General features: G+C 37.9%; 1 protein-coding gene across 2 annotated transcripts; it reads right to left on the bottom strand.

The window, feature by feature from the left end:
• Positions 1–1,246: 1,246 nt before the first annotated feature.
• On the bottom strand, positions 1,247–18,359 carry Nf1 (neurofibromin 1). 2 transcript variants are annotated; one of them, XM_070294276.1, is made up of 26 exons: positions 18,200–18,359; positions 15,790–16,111; positions 15,490–15,708; positions 14,700–15,390; positions 14,376–14,619; positions 13,839–14,216; positions 13,584–13,770; positions 13,394–13,435; positions 13,204–13,277; positions 12,188–13,068; positions 11,742–12,049; positions 10,979–11,540; positions 10,348–10,896; positions 10,062–10,265; positions 7,871–9,971; positions 7,646–7,786; positions 7,294–7,552; positions 7,098–7,219; positions 6,913–7,020; positions 5,889–5,975; positions 5,440–5,645; positions 5,132–5,324; positions 4,785–5,002; positions 4,523–4,696; positions 4,232–4,351; positions 1,247–4,147 (listed from the first exon to the last, which is right to left on the bottom strand). In XM_070294276.1, exons 1-24 carry the CDS (start codon positions 18,257–18,259, stop codon positions 4,606–4,608), a joined length of 8,247 nt encoding a protein of 2,748 aa, XP_070150377.1. In that variant the 5' UTR covers positions 18,260–18,359; the 3' UTR covers positions 1,247–4,147; positions 4,232–4,351; positions 4,523–4,605. The 2 variants fall into 2 exon arrangements, with proteins under 2 accessions (XP_070150377.1, XP_070150378.1); XM_070294277.1 differs by having other exon boundaries at positions 4,523–4,684; positions 18,200–18,351.
• Between the last annotated feature and the right edge of the window lie 1,907 nt (positions 18,360–20,266).

The raw sequence follows: 20,266 nt of genomic DNA, 5'->3' as shown, positions 1-20,266 counted from the left end.
TAAATTTTTTATTCTGTTGGTCGATCAAACTTTTATTCCGAGTAGTTTTCTGAACGCATATCGATATATGTATACAGGGTGTATCTGAAATGATGCACTAAACTTTAGAAGTATATTCTAGAGGTCAAAATAAGACTTTTTTTTCCTATGAACATGGGTCCGCAGATGAACCCTCCTTCGAGCTAGAGGCCCCTAAAGTTTGGGGAAAAAATTATAAATTGGCTGTATTTCAGAAAAAAATGGCAGAAGGTTGAAATTTCGTATAGCCCACAGTAAATTATGAAGTAATTTAGTAGCCTATCTCGAAAGTTTTCCAAAACATTATAATAAAGTATTTTTTGAATTACTTTATATCTGAATCTGACGTACTGCTTTGATACAAAATAATTCAAAAAATACTTATGTTAATGAAAACATACTTTTATTATAGTGTTTTGGAAAGCTTTCGAGATAGGCTACAGGAATATGCAATAAAAAGTAGGCAATTCCATTTAAAAGATTCAGCAAAGAGATGGCGTATCAGGAAAACATGATTAGCGAGGAAGTGGCACAAATTAAAATTTTAAAAAGCGCGAAAATTTGTTTCGAAATCCGCGAAAATATTAGAAGAACATAATCAGCAAAGAGGTGGCGTATCAGAAGAACATAATCAGCGAGAAAGTGACACAAACTGAAATTAAACGCGAAAATTTGAAGCTTTGAAATCTGCAAAAGTATTAGAACATAATCAGGAAAGAGGTGATAAAGATTAAAATTTCAAGAAGCATGAAAATTTAAAGCTTCAAAATCCATAAAAACATTAGGATTTTTTGGTTTTGCGAAGGAAGAGAAAAATGCATTATGCATTCTCATCGGCCAGTCCGATGGGATTCGCACCCGCTAAAAAACTCTCCCTATAGGGCCAATTTTTAGCCTCCTGCCGATACTTACATAAATTTAAATTTTGAGATATCGGGAACATGATAGGCAAAGAAAGGTAATACAAATATTAACTTTAAAAATTGAAATTTTAAAAACTCCAACTTTATTTTCTTTTCTCATTTACAGTATAATGAAAATTATTATCTAAAAATTAATTGTTCTTACAACTCATCTCTCAATTTTCACAAATGATCGTTATACAACTTATAAACACCAATGAAAAAAATTCATATATATTAAAAAATTCTATATATATAGAATATATCTAATATATATAGACTTGCAAAATGTGAAGATTTGAATAAAAGATATAAAGCTTCTTTAATTTCAAGGAAGGATATTAGTGTCGAGAAAACGGTCCAACAAAAAACTTAAGTATTCTTCTAGATTAAACATTAATAATGCCAACATTTATAGTAGTTTAACAAACAGCGTTTTAATCTCGTGGATATATTTACACAAAAAATTGTCTCATCGTAATATTCGTAGAAAGGCCAGATATAATCACGTCGTTAAGGAGATTCAATCGAAAGAAAAATAATTCTTATCGCCAATCGTGCGAATCGAGTATTCGCAGAACTATCGTACATTCAACTATATCTCATCTATATCGTAATGCGTATCACGATTTGCTAAATAGACATCTCTTATGTACGTACTTACAACAATAATATATACACGTATTCTTTGCTTGCTCGTCGGACGCGCGTGAACTCAGTATGTACTTTGATAACGCGTTATGGAAAGTTTATAGGATATCACCGATAAGATGGTAATGTCTCGGATTTAAATTCTTGGTGAGAATGTGGCAGCAAGAAATTTGTAGAAAAACATGTGCGTTTCACATTTTTCTCTTTTCTTTAAAGACAAGTACTCGCCGGTCCGACAACTTGCATTCATCAATGTTTACAAATTCTAAAATTTACTATTTACATTCCACCTTGATAACACACATACACATACGCACTCTAGAAATATGAATATCGCGAGAATATATGAGATTCGAAAGGAAAACTTGCCGTATTGATGAAAAATTCGCGAATATGACACGTAGACATTAAGCGAGTACGGCCAGTTTTCCTTAATTGTCCATAATCGTTACTTAATTAATCGCCTGCGGCCTACGGACGATTTATACCTTTGGTAAGAGACAACGAGACGCGCGATAACACGACAATTACAAACAGCTTAACAATTCCGAATTGCGCGCGAATAAAATTACGAAAAAATCATTAATTTCAATACTGGATAAATGACTAATTTATAAATCAGCTGTACTGTGTCATGGGGTGGTTGCCTACTAAGTTTTTTGTAAAAAGTAAAATAATTATAAAAACTAAATAAGAAACATTGTAAAAAATTATTTCGAGCTCTCTTTCTGACATTATAATATTATGACTAGTGCACATTCTATAGTTTGAATAAAAAAATCAAAACTCATGTAAGAAATTAACAAAGATATAGGAGGCATAGACTGTTTCTAAACAAGCCAGAATACCAACATAATACAAGATATAACGATATTTATCCATGTCTCTCTTTTTTTATTAAAAATAAAAGAGACAAATCTTTCCCCTATAAGAAAAAAGCGATAAGCTTCGTTAAGTAACTTATTTATTCTTTTCATTCGAGCAAATACTTTCTGTTTATGTAGTGGAATTGGACAATCTATGCTTTCCATACCTATGAAAATTAACGACTTGAGAATGCAAATAATTCGATCGCTTAAGTACAAGCTCAGATGAAGCTCTATGTAGAAATCAATTCTGAAATCTATACTCAATCTATACGACGCATCATACTCATTTTTTATCCGTACTCTCTACTTCTTCTAAAAATACAGATGGACAAAATCAACGGACTTTTACTAAATCGCCACGATACATACAAACATTATACAACACACTATGTACAAACGCATCTTTCAAACTCCAAACAATCATTCTAACGCCATTGAGAAGCTATTCATTCCGTTACACAAAAAATATCATTTCCACGTTTACATTGTTAAATTCGCGCTTTCAATCTTATTATAATATTTCATTAATTTATACATATCGCACACACTCGCTTATGATGTAACAAAGAAGTTTTACATTTAAATAAATAAAAGAAATATTTAATAAAAAAAAAAAAGAGTATTTTTCGCGACGCAAACTAATTAAGGGAGAGAGAGTAGTATTTTTACATGATCATCCGCACTCGGTGCGGTTTATTATTGTTAACACAAGTTCGTAATCTCAATTAAATCAATTTTATGCATATATATTCTCTCTTTCTCCCTTGTTCTTATTACTAAAATGTCCCGGCGTATATTATAGTACAGAAAAGATATCGCTTGGTCTCGCTTTGTACTTTAATAAAAAGTGATAAAGACAGTATACAGTTACATTGGTGTTTCTCTTGATAGGACTCTAAATTATTCGTCCCGGGGCTTCAAACGCCTAATGAGACGAGAGGCGTCACTGGTCTAGATCATTTTTGTTATATCGTTGAGATCTACATGCAACGGCATACGAAAAGAAAGCTACGGCTCTTGCTAAAAAGTTGCCTCGCGTAATCGCAGCGCTTTTAGCCTTTAGAGGACCAATGGAGATTCTTTTTGGTAAATAGAATAATAATTCTTTATACACACTCTCTATAGTTGATTACTTTAAACATAAATTGAGACAGATGATACAACGCTTTGCACGTACAGGAAAAGCATTATACTCGATATATATAATATAAAGGGGAAAAAAAAAAAAAAAAGTTACGAACAATCATAAAATCTTATCATAAAATTAAAACTTATCATAAAATTTTATCGATTTTTCGTGGTTGTCCAGGAACCAGTTTCAATAGTTCTGTATATGTATTGTATTGCGACTTGTGTGGCAGAGAATTAATATCAGTCGCTAAATTATTATTATGCGCGTAATTGCGAGAAAATATCGAACGTATACAATACTCGTTGCTGATTCGATGAATCTTTTTCGAGGAAACTGACTGTAAATTATTTCTTGAGATATGAAGAAACAATATGCGACGATGAATACGATTGCTTAATTACGACGAAACGTCAAACGCTATGTATCTTGAATCGCTGAAATCAAATCTTGCGATGTATATCTCGCAACGCGAGTTTCCGTACAATTTCGTTGTGTAAAAATGTTGATAACATATAATGCAATAACACATATTTAAATCTCGTAGCAAGATTGTCAAAAATAGCAAACTTGCGCAACTGAAAGATAAATTAAGAAAATAATGCAAAGTTATCGATATATTGTACATAGGAAGCTGATAGAGAAATAAAACAACGTCCTACCAGAGTGTAGCTTTCGTTGATTTCCATTTCCGGTAGGCTCGTTATCGCGATGTGGACGGCATTGTACTAAACTGACTGGACATGTTGCAGCAATAACACGGGACGAAAGTCTGCGAGGTTCTACAAGCAAAATATTTAACAATTAAGGTTCATTTTGCAATAATTTGAATTTGTTGATACTTAATGGAAAGAAAAAAACAATAATCTCTTCTTTTGGTCGAATCTCTTAAGTTTTGTACATTCCTCCAACTACATGTATATTTGTCATTTGATTATTTAAAATTCAGGTACCTCATTTGCCGTTGCAATTTTCGATTACTTTGCCTTTTACGCGCACCTCTCTGACATTGTTTACCAGCATCGCAAAGTAATTGCTAAGGATGCGAACCGTTACCCGTATCCTCCGTTTGACCAGCATCCATCGAGTCATCTCGTCTGCTATTTGTAGTATGACTGAAATATACCCTTTGTTCAATATATATCCCTGTTTTATACATGCAGTTTACACAAAAGATGAAGTAACAAACATTACGATAATAAACATGAAACTTACTTTACGTGAACAGAGGAAGCGTCAATCTCTGATGACGTACGATAATGTTCTTGGATAAGTCCGACGGTAGACGGCCTTGGCTTCAACGTAGAGTCCGCTTGGCGTTTACCTTTTCCTATAACTGTCTCTTTATTCGGTTCTTGCGCCACCAGACACATTTCTACCATCGCCTCTAGACAATTCACAAACAATTCGGCACTCTCGGGCGTACAGTTGGACTGAAAATATATTATTAATTGCTTAAAACACACACACACATTGACTTTATACATGATCATTATCAAGATATATAATAAGATAAATCGCTACGAAATCGTGAAATTAAGAAATTTGATTCAGAGACTTACGTTCGTGTAAGGTCCCGCGAATCTCCAAAGACCGCGGAAACCGCAGCTTTGCAAATAATGCTGCAGGTGATGTTGCTGGCTCGTATCTTCGCTGGCTATCATGTTCTGTATGATAGTTTGAACCGCGTTCAATATCGCTTGATCATGACAAGAGGACAATACGCTGTTGATCTTTGCATCGAGCAAGTTGTGTCTGCGACATTCGATATAAAAATTCGGAAATAGGATAGTCTCAGGTATCTCCTCTCGATATATCCAACTAAATTTTTTGTGTATCATTATTACTAAAGGAATAAAAGAAAACTTACACAACTGGAAAGACTTTTGGGAAAACCATAGTCGCTTCCGCCAGATACTCGTATAAGATACGCGTTTCATTCTCGTTCGTGGAGTATTTTACCAGAGTGGCCAACATGGTCAAAACCAGAGTCTGCGTTGAAAAATCGGTCAACACTTCCGGATCGAGTAAGACGTTATTTTCGTTGCTCAGGCTCACTCTAGTGCTACGATCTTTCTGTATAGCAGTATACAAGTACAAATCTATTAGTTCCTTTATTAAATCTCGATTATATATGTATAAAGAAAATAAACTCAAATATAATATATCACAGTTGCAGAATATTCTCATCTGTCTCTCAACATGAACGGCGAAAAAGAAAAGAACAATAACCGCGTCTGGATATATATAGAATCGAAAAAAAATAAAAAGAGAGAAAGAGAGATACAAGAGAATCGTGGTCCAAATAACGATATATACCTGCTGTTCCGCATCGTCCGTCGACTTGTCGTCCTTTGCGTTCGGTACGCTCAAGGATCGCTGCGATTTAAATAAAAGCCGGCCAGTCTTGTTAGTGACACAAGTTGCATGGTTTTTTACACAATCCGGGCAGGCACAGGCGGGCACACACCGAGAGAGTAAACAGAGAGATGCATGGAGGAATAAAATAATGTTATATACAACGCTATGCATCTACTAATAGTTAATTAAAAGGAGATCAGATCGAAAAATATATATGGCAAACAATAAGATGAAACGATCGCAGGAAATCATTTTTTGTTCAATTCAAAAAAGCTTGTAAAAGGACGTCTCTCTTTCTCATGTACAAAGAAAATTTTTTAGAGATAAAACTCAAATGTGAGTATATACTTCTACATAGAGCATAGTAAATCATATCAAAAACATACCCAAAAGAGATATATAGAATATATAATTTAAGATAAATACATAGATATGTTTTATTAGTTTTAGAAATAATGCATACATACGCACGCACACACACGCACGCACGCACGCGCACAAGATTTTAAATAATAGGATGAACAGAGTGATATTTCTCGATAAAAGGGAAATAATTTAACAATCAAATATAATAAGATAAGCAGAGCGAGGTAATAGAAGCGATACGATTCGTTGCACATTCGATTTACAAATCACGCGTGGAAAAAGATTTTGAATTTTATTTCGTGCCATCTCATCGAGATTCTTTTAATTAGGATCATGCAGTGCATTTTTCCAGCAACCTCATGCTTCGTACGATGCTTCGATAATCTTTTTTCCATTTGCTAAGTAAATAATTGTATACGAGCGAGAATGGCACTACATTTCGCGATATGTTCTACATAAAAAAAAAGGAAAAATAAAAGCAATTTTTTTTTTAATGTGGCAAATCCCTACAATGTTTCAAACGAACAAGTTGATTATGCGTCGCTACGCTTATAGCTCGAGAAAGAACGAGTTGGTTCGCGGGAAAGTAATACATATATGATTAAATGTAATTTACCTGCGCGGATTGTTGTTTCTGTTGTCTCGCTTGAGTAAGCGCCGATTGATCTAGCAAGTCCCAAGTCTTTTGTCTTCTACTTGTAGGATTGGGCGCTCCGGACATATCCTAATAAATACGTGAATGGTCATTAAAACAATGTCATGTCATAATCATAGCGGAAGATATTCAAAAGATATTCTCACCGCACTACGTGACGGCAAGGTATCGAGAATGTCCGAACTGCCTGATGAATCGTGTAGGTTTTTATCGAGCGAATGTCGAATATGACATCTACTACGCACCTCCTCCGATACAGCCACCAACGCTGTAAAATGAAATTCGCGTAAAATTTTTTTTCTTGATCTCGATTGTGCTATGTGCGTTTTTACTTAAACGTACCGGTCAAGTAAGGAACACTTTCAGGCGTCACCTCGAATTTATCCCTTTTCGAGGGCTTCGCCACGATCGCCAGCAACATAGTCAACACTCTAACCGTTCTGGTAATCGTGGTCGGTGTGGGATGCCTATAGCCCTTCAAAAGATGACCGACGAGCGCGAAATGAAAATTAGATTTAAAGGATAGACCTATAGTGTGATCCAATTGCTTGAACTGGCATTCCAGAGGTTCGCGTGTTGACATCATCACGTGTTCCAATGTCTAAAAAAAAGATAGAAACAATCATTATATTTTATCAAAAAATATTTCTAAATTTATTAAGATTGAGAAAAAAATCGAGAAATGCATAGAGACCTTCTCATCGAAAGTGCCCTGTGAATCGAGCGTGTGCAGATTCTGTTCGAGAAGAGCCAGGCCGGATGCATATAACGATGCTTCGTCCAACTCGAGAACGGACGTGGCAATCCAGAATAAGTACCTATGTATTGGCGATTTCTTGGACAGAAAAATGGCTTGGTACTGAATACTTCAAGTTGAACAATTTTTATAAGTTTTTTTTTTCCTTAAACAGAAACTTACGGGTTTCAGAAGAGGTTGCAATCGTGTCAAGCACATAACGATGGCCTCCATAAGATTGATATCGTTAAAACTCTCGAGCGCCTTCACTAGTATTTTCAATAGCTGCCACATATCCTGATCCGTTATACTCTTACTGATACAGCCGAAAACGATGAGCGCCCTCGGCTGCAAAGCTGGATTGAAGCAGAAGGCAAAGTTTTTCGCCAACAAAGTCCATGTTTTTAACCAGTCGCACTTGGGAATGTCCCGCATACAAGCCTCCATAATTTCCAAAAGAGCGTCGGTTATTACTTCCAAGCTGGTCAAATAGAGTCTCTCCTTGTCCTGCGTCCCAGATACATTTCGCTCGGTGTTGAGCCATTTTTCGTTTGCGTGCTTGCAGCTAGATTTTGGATGTTTGTAGAAGGCCGTACCAGCGGCGGATTTCACTTTACTAATGCCAAAAAGCAGATAAAACTTGGGTAATGAAAACTCATCCAGGCTCATCCGCAGTATCCTGTGCGTGTCTTCGGAGAATGAAGGCGAACTACACGTACACAACGAGTGAATACTGTTGATCACCAGACCATGAGTCGACGCTCGCATAGTCAAGCTGCCGGAACACACGAGCAATGTCACCGTGTGAAAGATATACGGCAAGTGTTTCCCTACATCCAGACAATTATTAAAGGACAACATCAGGAGATACCTCGCGAGAATCGCTATGTCGCTCCACATTATATGTTGTTCCAGTTGAGACGTCGGCGACATGCAAGTTTTGTCTACTATTCGACATACTTTGCTAATTAACTTCTTGGCTACCAGCTGGACATTGCCAGACGCCAAAGCAACCGCAGTATCCGCCATAATCTCTGCCATCGGTGAGCCTAAGCCGTATCGCGCGCTACGTTGCAGAAAAATATCGAGGACAACATCTATTAATTCTGGCAGCATGCCAATCGTGCTCCAGATCTTGGCCTGTATGCTCGGATACATTTCAATCTCTTGGACGGTCAGCGTAATTAAATCATCGAGAATTTCCGTGACTTGCTTCTGTCGCTTGCCACCTTCGTCATGGGGCTTATAAAATCGCACGAGATTGCTCAACCACGGCGTCATATATTCGAGACATAAATGCTTTAGTTCGATAGTCGACTCCCTGAAGCCTTGCATGCATTCTTTCAGAAATTCGAGTGTAAGATGCGGATCATTCGCAGCCAAGGTCTCGCTCAAATGCTTGATAAATATAGTATTGTTCGACGGTATGCATATACCGGACGTCTCCAACAGTTGACCTTCTATTTTTAAGCCGAATGTCGCTGTAAGTGCGCATAGATGATTGTAGGCTGCAGTCCGAAGATTCGGGTCCGGGCTACCGAGATTCAATAAGGCCATGTTCAACAACGTTCCCGGTACGTCTTTAGGCCTGATTTTCGAATGAACTGACATTGAGTCCGGTTGTGATAACACCCAACGATTTCTGATGTGGATTATAGCCTGTACAATGTTATCGCAATCATTGTGGGCAAAAGTCAACGGTCCTGCCTCGTTGGAGATAGTTAGCGTAAATTGATTGTCGTCCAATAGGCAAACCTCCTCTATTTCGGAAGCGTAATACACATCGTTTAAGAGAACATATTGCGACAACACTTTAGATCTGTCCGTGTGAGTTATTTGCAAGGTTGTCGGTCCGAGCTTCACGGATACCTTCATCTCCTTATGGGATAATTTCAAGACACCGGTAAAAACCTTCAAATCCTCGTCCAGAGACAATGTTGCTCCAGGTAATTTCTGTTGTTCAATGTCGATCGCGTCGTTCAATTTTCCTTGACCGTCGATAAAAATAATCTTTCGATTACCTTTCAACGGTGCCAGGATACTGTCGTGATACTTTGTGTATTCGCGTATCCAGGTATTACAATTGTAAATATATACTGCATGAAGGTTTTCGTAAGCTGCTTCTGGTAGAACATAGAACCATTTTTGCAAAAACTCCGTTCTAAACCGATTATCCGAACACGTATGAGTGAGATCGATGACCACATCGTATGGAGAATGATAGAAGGGTTTTAGAGTCAGGATTACATGATATATCAGCAAGTCGCCGTTTGTTTCGCCGAGTCTAAAAATCAAAGTTTGCACTGTTTTAAACATCATCAACTTAACTTAAACTTTGCTACATCTTTATCTTTTTGCAAAATAAAATGCTTACTTGAATCGACGTGCAATATAGTAAAACACTGGGTAACTCTGCTTGCTAGTGCCTGCTTGGTAAAAGATATTCATACTCTGGATGCTCTTAAAGTCCTCTCTTTCATGCATATTATGTTTCATCATGATCTCCTCGAAATTGGTCGACGACATATCTTTGCTCGCCCATCGAGACATACGAACATAAGAAGACGAAAAAAGCGAGCTGAAATTGAGATGTATAATTCGCAACTTAAATTAGTCGCTACGATGATATAAACGAAATGAAGAAACACAATATAACTCACTGCGAATCCACTGGTTTATGTTCGGGTGGACCAAGGTATGCTAATAATGTGGCCATTTTGTCAAAGGGTCTTCTTCCGACAGCTTTGTGGTCTCTACTGCTGCTAAGATAATCTCCGATTTTCTCCTGATGATTCCACAACAACCTATGGAGAGCTAAGACATTGGCATCCGATACAAATGACATAGGATGACTGGTCTGATCAACAGTTTCGCAATCCGATGCTATTTGTATGATGAATCGTCGACCGATTTCAAAATGCGCTCGTAGAAAGTCATTGAACGGCAGCATGTGTTGTTCCTTGCTGAACTCTACGTGGTTGGCGATATTTTGCAGTATTTTCGACATAAGCATGAGACCTCGTTTCATTTGCGGCGGTACTGGCTTATCCACTATACCCGTCTCTTGAGGCGAGACAATGGCAGGATTGATAAAACGCAGAAATATCACCGTTCCCACAGCCACAATGTTGCTCTGCGGTGACTGCGGAAATCTTTTGCACAATACTTGATACAGGCAGTGACACATCGAGCGCAGCTGCGGAGGAAACCTGACAAAATCAACGGAAAATATATTTTGAACTCGAGGGTGGTCTTACTCATAATAATTAATTGTAACAAATGACGACTCACATATCTGTCGACGATGCTATAGCATCGAACACCTTTTGTGTCAATGCAATCAAGTTGCTACCGTTTTGCTCGATATTTTCACTAGGATCAATCCTCGCGCTATCTACTTCGAAATTAGTTGTTGGCTCGTCTAGCAAAGGTTTGATGAGAGGTACGAGAAGGCCTTGCAAATAGCTGGCACCATAAATTTTAAAACAGAACGACATAATCTTACTTCCCAGAGTATTACCGCGAAAGAGAGTCTGTATACAATCGGTCAGTTCAACCTCTCGATAGAGCATGTTCCATAATAAAGGCGACAACAAATGCTTTGCATCAAACAGTGTCACAAAAACACGTGCCAGCTCATCCATTTGATTCGTCGTTACTACGTTAGCCAATGCCATGGCGATAGGTAATTTGCCCTTATCACTAATCATCGTAACGAGTTGAACTAATTGTTCATATCTGTCCGCTAGAACAGTTTCAGCAAGGGTATCAAACTCCGTTCCCTGTTGAAGTATTTTAGTCAACACTTCCATAAATGCGGCACGCGTTTGAAGATCTGCGTTGTAACCTAAATCTAAATAAGAAAAATCAACATTTAGCATGAAAGAACTAATCATTAGAACTGATAGTTGTCAACTGGAGAGTTCTCTGGAAGGCGTAAATTGATAAATGAAAATAAAAATAAGAATATTTCTTAAAAGAATGTCTAAGAGAGCCATTCCTCCAGAAAACTCCTAAATTAAAAGCATATGAATTGATCTGATATTTTGCGTACGTATCGAATGCCTTAAACCACTGTCTATATTTGCACTGAGAAGATTACTCATGGCTTGAATGGTAGTGTTGCGTAACGTGGCTAACTTGCTAGTCGCTAAAGTAGGCGATTGTCGAGAGACAACATCCTTATCCTCCGATGATGATGGTTCGTTGCAGTAATTTATTAAATTCATAAAGAGCATGAAATATTTCGAGAATAATTCAGACTTTGCTTCCATCAAATCGACACGATCAGAATCTTCAGGCTGAAGGGGTAGTCCGCGCAATAAAGCTCCTACTGCTTCCATGCAAGCTTGATCCAAATCTCTGTGGAAAAGTTAAAATGATAGATTTGCTCATTATAATTTCTTATTTGGAATAAAGTTATCTAGTAATTATAAATAGCCGCAAGATTAAAAATTAGACAATAATTAGATGTATATAAAAAAACAGTAAATGTTTTACCTAGTATAAGCTGTGATATCGTTGGCAATTGTCGACGAAAAAGGGGGGGCGCACATAACCCACTCGGTCAAATATTCAACTAGTTTGTTGCGAAATTTCAACTCTTGCCTAAACGCCAGGTCATCCCGTCTCTTCATCATGGCTTCGACTAGCTGACACAATTTGGTTTTGATACAAATCGAATGCACTGTCATATCCAAATGCCTGACGTATCTAACGATTGCCAACATCATGCCTTCGATGCTGGTCATCCCAAGATATTCTGATGGTTGATCCGTCTTCGAGTCCAGAATATTTTTCATTATAAATATAGTGTGCTCGATGAACTGCGTATTCAAATCTGATACTATCACCTGTCCACGTAGATCAAAAAACTTTTCGACAATATTTTTAATCTGATCAAACAATATTGGATACAAGGCAGGACTCATCTCATGCGCGACCAATTCCTTTACGTGTTTCTGTATCTGATTGCCAAGTTTTTCGTTATTGCAAATCAATAATCGTAGCAAGTTAAATACAAATTGCGTAACTGTGCAATATTGCGATTCTTGATTAGGATTCGTTAAACCGGAGCTAGTTTCTTGTTGTTTTGTTGAGCTCTTTTTAGGCTCGAGATTGAAGGGGAATATACCATAGGGCGGTCTATTCGGCGAACGACATTGCAAGCACACTCCGCCCAAAGCGCAAAGGAATCCTGTCATATTGGCCCATTCGTTAATTTGCTCCTCCATTTCATGCTCTGAATTTTGATGCGCTGCCCTTCGTTTCACATTGCTGCGACAAAATGATTCGACTTGCACGTCCTCAGTCTTGGTCTTAGGATAATTGGACAATTGCCGCGAGGTCGTTTCCCAATTTCTGAATGTCTCTTCCCAAGCCTAAATAAAATCATAACATTCTCTATTAATTTCTAAAGGATTATAAAACTAAATGTATTCGATGTATACAATTAATTAATATACATTTTATGCAATACTATATATCGTAAGATAATAAAAAATAATTATACGTACAGGTTGTATACCATTCACGCAATGTTCTATTTTTCTCAATAAAGATAATATTCTCTTTTGTAATGCAGCACGTCCTAAAATACAAAAGCGTCAAGACTTCATCAATAATAGAGATAACAAATTATCGAAGAAAGAAACAATGATAAAATACAAATATAAAGGCAATATATAATTAAAAATAAGAACTCACCGTGATTATGTTCCTGATAACATAGCCTACTCTCCCCGTGGGCTATTACGATAACAAGATCTTTAATACTTTACTATAGCTGAATAAGAATTTTATTAATTAAAATAGAGAAAAATGGATTCAAAGATTCATTTCACATTTTTTTCTATTTGTTCCGAGCGTGAAATCTCGTAAAACAAATCAAACTCACCAGAGATCAATACAGTCGAAGCTTGCGCCAATTCTAAATACAACTGATAATTCGGAAGTAAACAAGTCACTGCTACCTCATCACTGCCACAAAGAATTTCAGCTTCCTCACATAGTAATGCGAAACAAGACATTGATACTAAAACAGCTTCTATGTCTATACTCCATAAATACGTTAAATAAACGACCTGTGCGTAAATTTCGCGGATTAATTTTTAATTTCATGTGTAATTTTACAATAGATGAAAGTATATACCTCGAGTTTAATATGCGCCTGTTTGCTAATCGCTATCTGGCTGCCTACATTTGCATAATCCTTATATTGAGAGAGAAAAGCATTCCTGCAGCTCAATATCTCGCGAAGCCACTTGAGTATAATCGTGTAATTAAAGATTTGATGCTGAATCAATTTCTGCGAGATTGAGAAGACGACCTGTGAACTGATGTCCCAGAAAGTATCTAATGGCGCTTCAGGATTCCACGCTTTGACCTTATCTGGATGATGTAACACTAGCAGAGCCTCCATTGCTTCATGGGCAATGTCCGGCATCGTGGGTTGATGGACTAACGAGACGAGTCCATTAATCAATTCTAAAGTGGATTTCTGTATTTCGTGACCAGCTGTGCCGTAATTCTGTAAAGTACTTAATTAATTCAGGCTTTAAACATTTTATATATGTCTATATAAACCATACACACACACGCGCGCGCGCGCGTGTGTGTACTTTCCTTATGTAATTACTCTTCATCGCGCCTTAAACGATTATCTTATATTTATTTGTAAACAACATACATGTAGCATTAACATGGGATCCACATGAATGAGTCGCACCATCACCAACAATAGATTCTTGGAGTTGGCCATCTCCTCTTTAGGTTTAAGAGCAAAATTATGAATCATGCGTAGTGGTGTGTACCATATGCAGTTCTGTGTAACTTTGTTCAAAGTGTCAGTGAACATATTCCTGAGGTCTGTACCATAAGAATACAAAAGATTGATCTCTGGCCACCATGGTAATCTTGGCTGTGTGAAGATTCTGAAATATTGGTATTATGGGACCGATAAGATTTGCTGAAAACACGACACTGCGAGAAGAAAATATTTTTTTGCACTTACTTGTATAACGAGCTGACCAGGACGAACTGGTACGTCGACGGATAGTTGACATTCAGGCAAAACTTAAACACCTCGTTGTTGCGCGGATTGATGCGGAAGGAGCTAACAAAGGAGTCAATCATCAGATCGACATCCTGCGCGTTATAATTCTGTCCACGGGAAAATGGTTTCGAAGGATGGAAGAGAAGCGTCATTAGATCGTCCATCAATTGCTGTACCAAAATCAGGATGACGTTATTTTTCGATTCCGCGTTGTTGATATATGTGGCCGCTTTGGTGAGCTTGACGCACGCAACTGCCGCGGCCTCGGACAGCTGTCGGCTGGAGGAACTGCCGTGCATTCTCAGGCTGCGCTTCACACTGTCGATGAATTGTTTCTTTTTCGAGTATCGAGGTGACCCTGGCGACCCGGAGTCGGCGTTCACGATCTCCTCCAGGACTTTGGGAGAGAGTATCAGCAGCATCATCTGCAATGGCCATACTGCCGCGGCGCGGCTCTTTTTGTCGACGAACGTGTCGAGAATATCAAATAACTCCTCGCACGTCTTACTGAGATCCTCATTAGGCTGCTTTTGCAGATCGGCGAATTCTTGCGGATAAGTATCCATCCAATTCCAGATCGCTTTCTCCAGGGAACTCATGAGCACAAGATGCGCCGATTTCTTGAGTTGCCGGACTTTCTGTATCGTTTCTGCAATGATAGCAAGAGAATTACGATACGAGCATATAATACGTTAAAAATACATTTGATTTTATATCATTGCATCACGTTATAATATTTGATGCCTACCAGTCAGAAGTCTGGTCAGTCTGTGAACGTCGACATTGATATATTGCATCAGCTCGATATCGCTGCAATCTGGATTCTCGTCTCCGCTATTGGATAGTTCCTGAAGTCTGGCTGATATCCGATTGAAGACCGCATTGAAGAAATTTAGACTTAGAGCAAACAGCACTTTGCTCGCTAGATCCTTAATCATTTTCGTCTGTGGACTGTCTGACGGTATTCCTGTATAAGATATTACAATTAATTGTGCTTATAAAAATCCAAAGTCTAAGCCGTTGGATACGCTTGTTGTATTTCGCTCACCTATAAACTGGCATATTTCTCGGAGCAGTAGTTTTACGTTCATGGCCTCCTCGAATTTTGTCGTGTCCTTTGGTGTGTTCGCCAGGCATTTCTCCAACGTGTCCAGAACGATGATGATGGACTCTTGCCGATCCTGGTCCATGGTGTGGAACGGCCGCTGACCGCTTGTGTTCGGTGTCAGCTCGTTGACGCGCTGCAGCATTTTTGTAAGGCCGGATATAACGAGGGAGAAACGGTACCGAGAGATCTCTATCAAGCATTTCTTATTCCTCTTCTCGTTCACACGTGAGTGAGGACTTTCGGGACCGGACCGACACGGCAACTACAAAAATTCAAGAGAAGAATCAGTTTTAGGGAAATATATATAAATAACAAGCAAATAAACAAACAAGTTGTAAAAGAGAGAAAGATAAAATCGCAAGAGTGAGTAATATCTGATGGATTAATTCATTTATTTGTCCCGCAACAGTAATTATTTTGTTGCATGGGATAGAGGGGAAAAAATAATCGCGCATATAAGAGGCATTAAGGGTGAAATGTGCGCGCGCTCGAAATAATGCTGGCGACGAATTGCCCCGACATCGGGAAACGTCAGTTTATACGCTCGTACGACGCAATCGATTCCGGTTTTATTTCTATTTATTCGACGTATCGCACAATATACGGGTAAGGTGAAGTGCGTAAAGCGACTTTCATTCATGAATGATACTCATGAACGAGAGGCGTCGCGAGAGCGGGCGGGGACAGAATTCAGACAGAGATAAAGAAAGAGAGAGAGAGAAAGAGAACGAAGAGTCTCTCGCGAGAATACATTAGCTACTTGATAACTATCGCGACGCAAATATTTATAAACAATTTCAAGATTCCAATTAAAAAGTAGAGATCTTTTATTTCAACTGCAAAATCTCAATCTCACCGACTGATAATCACAATAACGTGGGATAATAAAATTCATACGACATATGGAAATAGGTTTGAGGATCGCGCGCTCGCGTATCGATATTTATACATATACCCGTACTCTCGTACGCTCCTTAGATACGTTACTGTACATACACCTTGATTGAGCTGCTTTCACAGCAAGGTTGACTGGAAGAGGGGGAGGAGGGCGGGGGGCGGGGGGAGGGGGGAGAAGGGAGGAGGGCGAAGGTCAAATCGTATGAGGGAAGTTGGGGAAGGAGGGGGCCATCTCTGCAAGAATGTATCTTTTCATGAATGAACGAATCAAGGAGGGAAGGAAGGACATCGCATTCTCGGGGATTGGGGTGATCGCTCTCTTTGTTGATACGCATTGACCCCAATTTATAAATGCGAGATATCCGATTTTCTCCCAAAGAAGAAGGTTGTGTAATCAATCGGAATACGGGATAGTAGTTCCGATTCATTCGCGCAAATCGCGTCTCGGAACACATTTTAATTTAGATCACAATGCGATTGATACTGAAATAATGTAATATAATAAGAACGAAAAGAGTTCTTTATCGTATTAAATTTGAAGATTTTAAAAAAGATAGGCTAAGAATTTATCAATAATATCTCAATTAGATAGAATCGATCGATGCGCCCCCAATCTGTGTCAAGTGTAAAATCAAATCTAAATCAAAATTAATCAATCTTTTTTTCATAAAATTTAATTTTCATCGTATCGAAAAATCACACGCGATACAATCTATTTCTTGTGAGCGGCGTAAAGTCAAACAAGGATGAAGTGAAATAAACATCCTGAGAAATCTATGCATAAATAATTCTCGCGTTCTGCGCGTCTGTGTAACAATGATTTTCGGAATAGCTTGGAAGTTTATTTCGTTGCCCGAAAATACCAAGCGATAGAATAATCGTCAAGATTCGCGAAATATGTACGTTTCTTATGCTGGGACAGCCTGTTCCTATTTGTTAAATTTTTATATATTCTCTTGGAAATTCAAATTCCCCGTATTACGGGTTGACGCCAACCGATTTTCGCGACCGATGCAACCGGCTGTCAATCGCACCCACACGAGCATCGTCCTCGCAGTCGTTGATCCATAGCTGGTCCACTTGAAATCTACCCTGCGCATCGAGTGGCGAGAAAACTCGAAATTCGATACTCGGAGAAAGAGAGAGAGAGAGAGAGAGAGAGGGAAAGAGGCTCGCGAGTTTATCGTCGAGAAACGAAGCCGATCCCGAAACGAGATCACACTCGAAGATGAATCTGAGAAAAGCGGAAACAAAAGAGTCGAGGCGAATCACACCCGTGCATCGTGGATGTGACATTAGGGGGAAGAGATGGCCACACCGGAAGAGGGTGGCGATACGGAGGCCGAGAGAGGAGGAGAAAGAAAGAAAGAAAGAGAGAGAGAGAGAGAGAAAGGGCGAGCTCGGAACCAGGAACTGAAAGGAACGACGCTCCTCATCGTCACCATTCCCGTACCTGATCCTCGAAACGCGCGAGCACCAAATTCGCCCATTCTCCGGGCTTCTGCGTCCCCATCTTCGTCCGAGGTTCACTGACAGGCCGTTACCACGTACCGCGGAATCACCAGGCTCGCCAAGATCCTCGACCTTACGTCATCATTCACGAACGTCGACTGACCGACCACTACACTACCGCGGATCTGCGAATCGCCCCCCCGACCTCGATGGGAGAGGCACTCGCGATGGTGGGATCACGTAGATGGTCGTGTGCGTCCGAAAGTGCCCGATCTTTCCATTGACGCACCAATCGCGCGCCACATGCTCAGGAGCGACCAGCGATAAATTAAATGAATGGGTGTTTTCCAGCAAGGTACACAGATGACACAGCGTAACACACTATACCACATGATTGGCTGTCAAACGAAGAAATTTAAAATTCTGTAATTGATAGCCAATCGTGTAATACTGTGTGTTCCACTGTGTCATCTGTGTACCTTGCTGGAGAACACCCTATATCTCTTCCGAAATAACGATCTCTTCTTTTCACTTTCCGAAATAAAAAGGAACAGAGAGACGATAGATAGTACTCGTAATGCATGAAGTTAAAGTATAAGATATCAATTACATCATTATTACACCCCTGTCGATAATTTATTTCATTCTCTCTTGCAGCTTTTCTTCATCATTATTCGCGTTTAATTAATGTTAAAGCATCTTGGCTTTTCAATAATTTATAATTCTTATAACTTAAAACTATTCCTTTTTCAAATGACAAGAGTTCTTCTTCAATTTGTTGAAGAATATTATATATTTTCGTGACTATATATCATTCATTCGATTTACTAAGAATTTGCAGAGGGTGATGGTTTGGCTTCGTACAGTCCTGGTTCGGTCAACACTGGTGCACGCTCTCCCCACTTCGCAACCACGTCATTCATAACTGTGCAACATGGCCTTGTACCCGGGACAATCGCTCGTACGAAAATTCGATCGAGTTATCGCAAAATTGCTGCGTGGATGTCCTTTAATATGCTCAATTCTATTCGGCAGTCTATTAAGAGATTACAATATTCATAATCTTTATCGAATTTTTTACATAATAATTATTTTACGAATTAATAATGTATCATATAATTATATATGCACTTACACAATTGTCATATCTTATGTGAAATATTTATTAGGGTAAATAATACATATTATTAAATTTAAAAAACACAAATTTTTATATATATAATAACGTTATATACATATATATATATATATATAATAAACATATAACAATTATAAATATAAATAACAATAAACAAATATAAATAAAACATTTATTTTCTGCTATTCAAGCTAATATCACATCAAAATTACGCATTATATTTCAGCATATGTATATGATTATATATTGGATAGTCGATATAAATTTTGAAGGATTTATTTCTTCACTTTTCTTATTTTTTTACATTTTTAAAAAAATCTCTCTAGAATTACATTCACTATTTTTTTTAAAAGAAATTTTTTAACCATAAGAATTGTCAATGAGGCAAAAAGCTATTTATATAAATATACTTACTAATAATTATAATACCGCAAAATATTTTTATCATTATTAAAATGCTGAGTTTCAATTTTGATTCTTGTTTTAACAATAGGATATTTTATATCTTAAGTATTATAAAAACATATAATAATATATTTTGTTCTCTCACGTCATTCTCCTGCATAAATCGCTTCGCTTATTTTACAAATATATTTGAAATTGTAACGACGTATCATCATGACCATACTTATTTTCACGGAAAAAAAAAAATTAGCTGCCGTAGCTAAGAACTATGTGTGGTAACTAGATTTCAGTCGTAATAATATATGGACAGCGAACATCTTAGCTATTTATTAGGTGCAACAGCAAACCGTTTTGCTGCAGTTTAGAAATTTATTTTGCAGACCATGATTAACTATAGTAGCGAAAATTTATTTTTCCGTGTTGGATTTTCTAATTTCCGACCTACCAATCGAGGAGTTATTCGTTATCTTAACGATATAAATACATCGAAAACTATACTTTCTTCATTATTACGATAATGTGAGA

Source organism: Polyergus mexicanus, unplaced genomic scaffold (genome assembly GCF_030449975.1).
Source record: "Polyergus mexicanus isolate NDT 795.1 unplaced genomic scaffold, iyPolMexi1.0 SCAF_4, whole genome shotgun sequence".
NCBI classification, from domain to species: domain Eukaryota; kingdom Metazoa; phylum Arthropoda; class Insecta; order Hymenoptera; family Formicidae; genus Polyergus; species Polyergus mexicanus.
The sequence above is the reverse complement of the archived record's forward strand: the minus strand, read 5'-3'. Positions and strand labels throughout refer to the sequence as shown.

Excerpts from the sequence above, each read along its gene's own strand:
- Nf1 (XM_070294276.1), bottom strand. The coding sequence starts at position 18,259 with ATGGGGACGCAGAAGCCCGGAGAATGGGCGAATTTGGTGCTCGCGCGT. Across the intron at positions 13,278-13,393 it reads TTATCAGGAACATAATCACG|GACGTGCTGCATTACAAAAG; the intron begins GTGAGTTCTTAT and ends TTTGTATTTTAG. Across the intron at positions 5,325-5,439 it reads CCAAAAGTCTTTCCAGTTGT|ACACAACTTGCTCGATGCAA; the intron begins GTAAGTTTTCTT and ends CGAATGTCGCAG.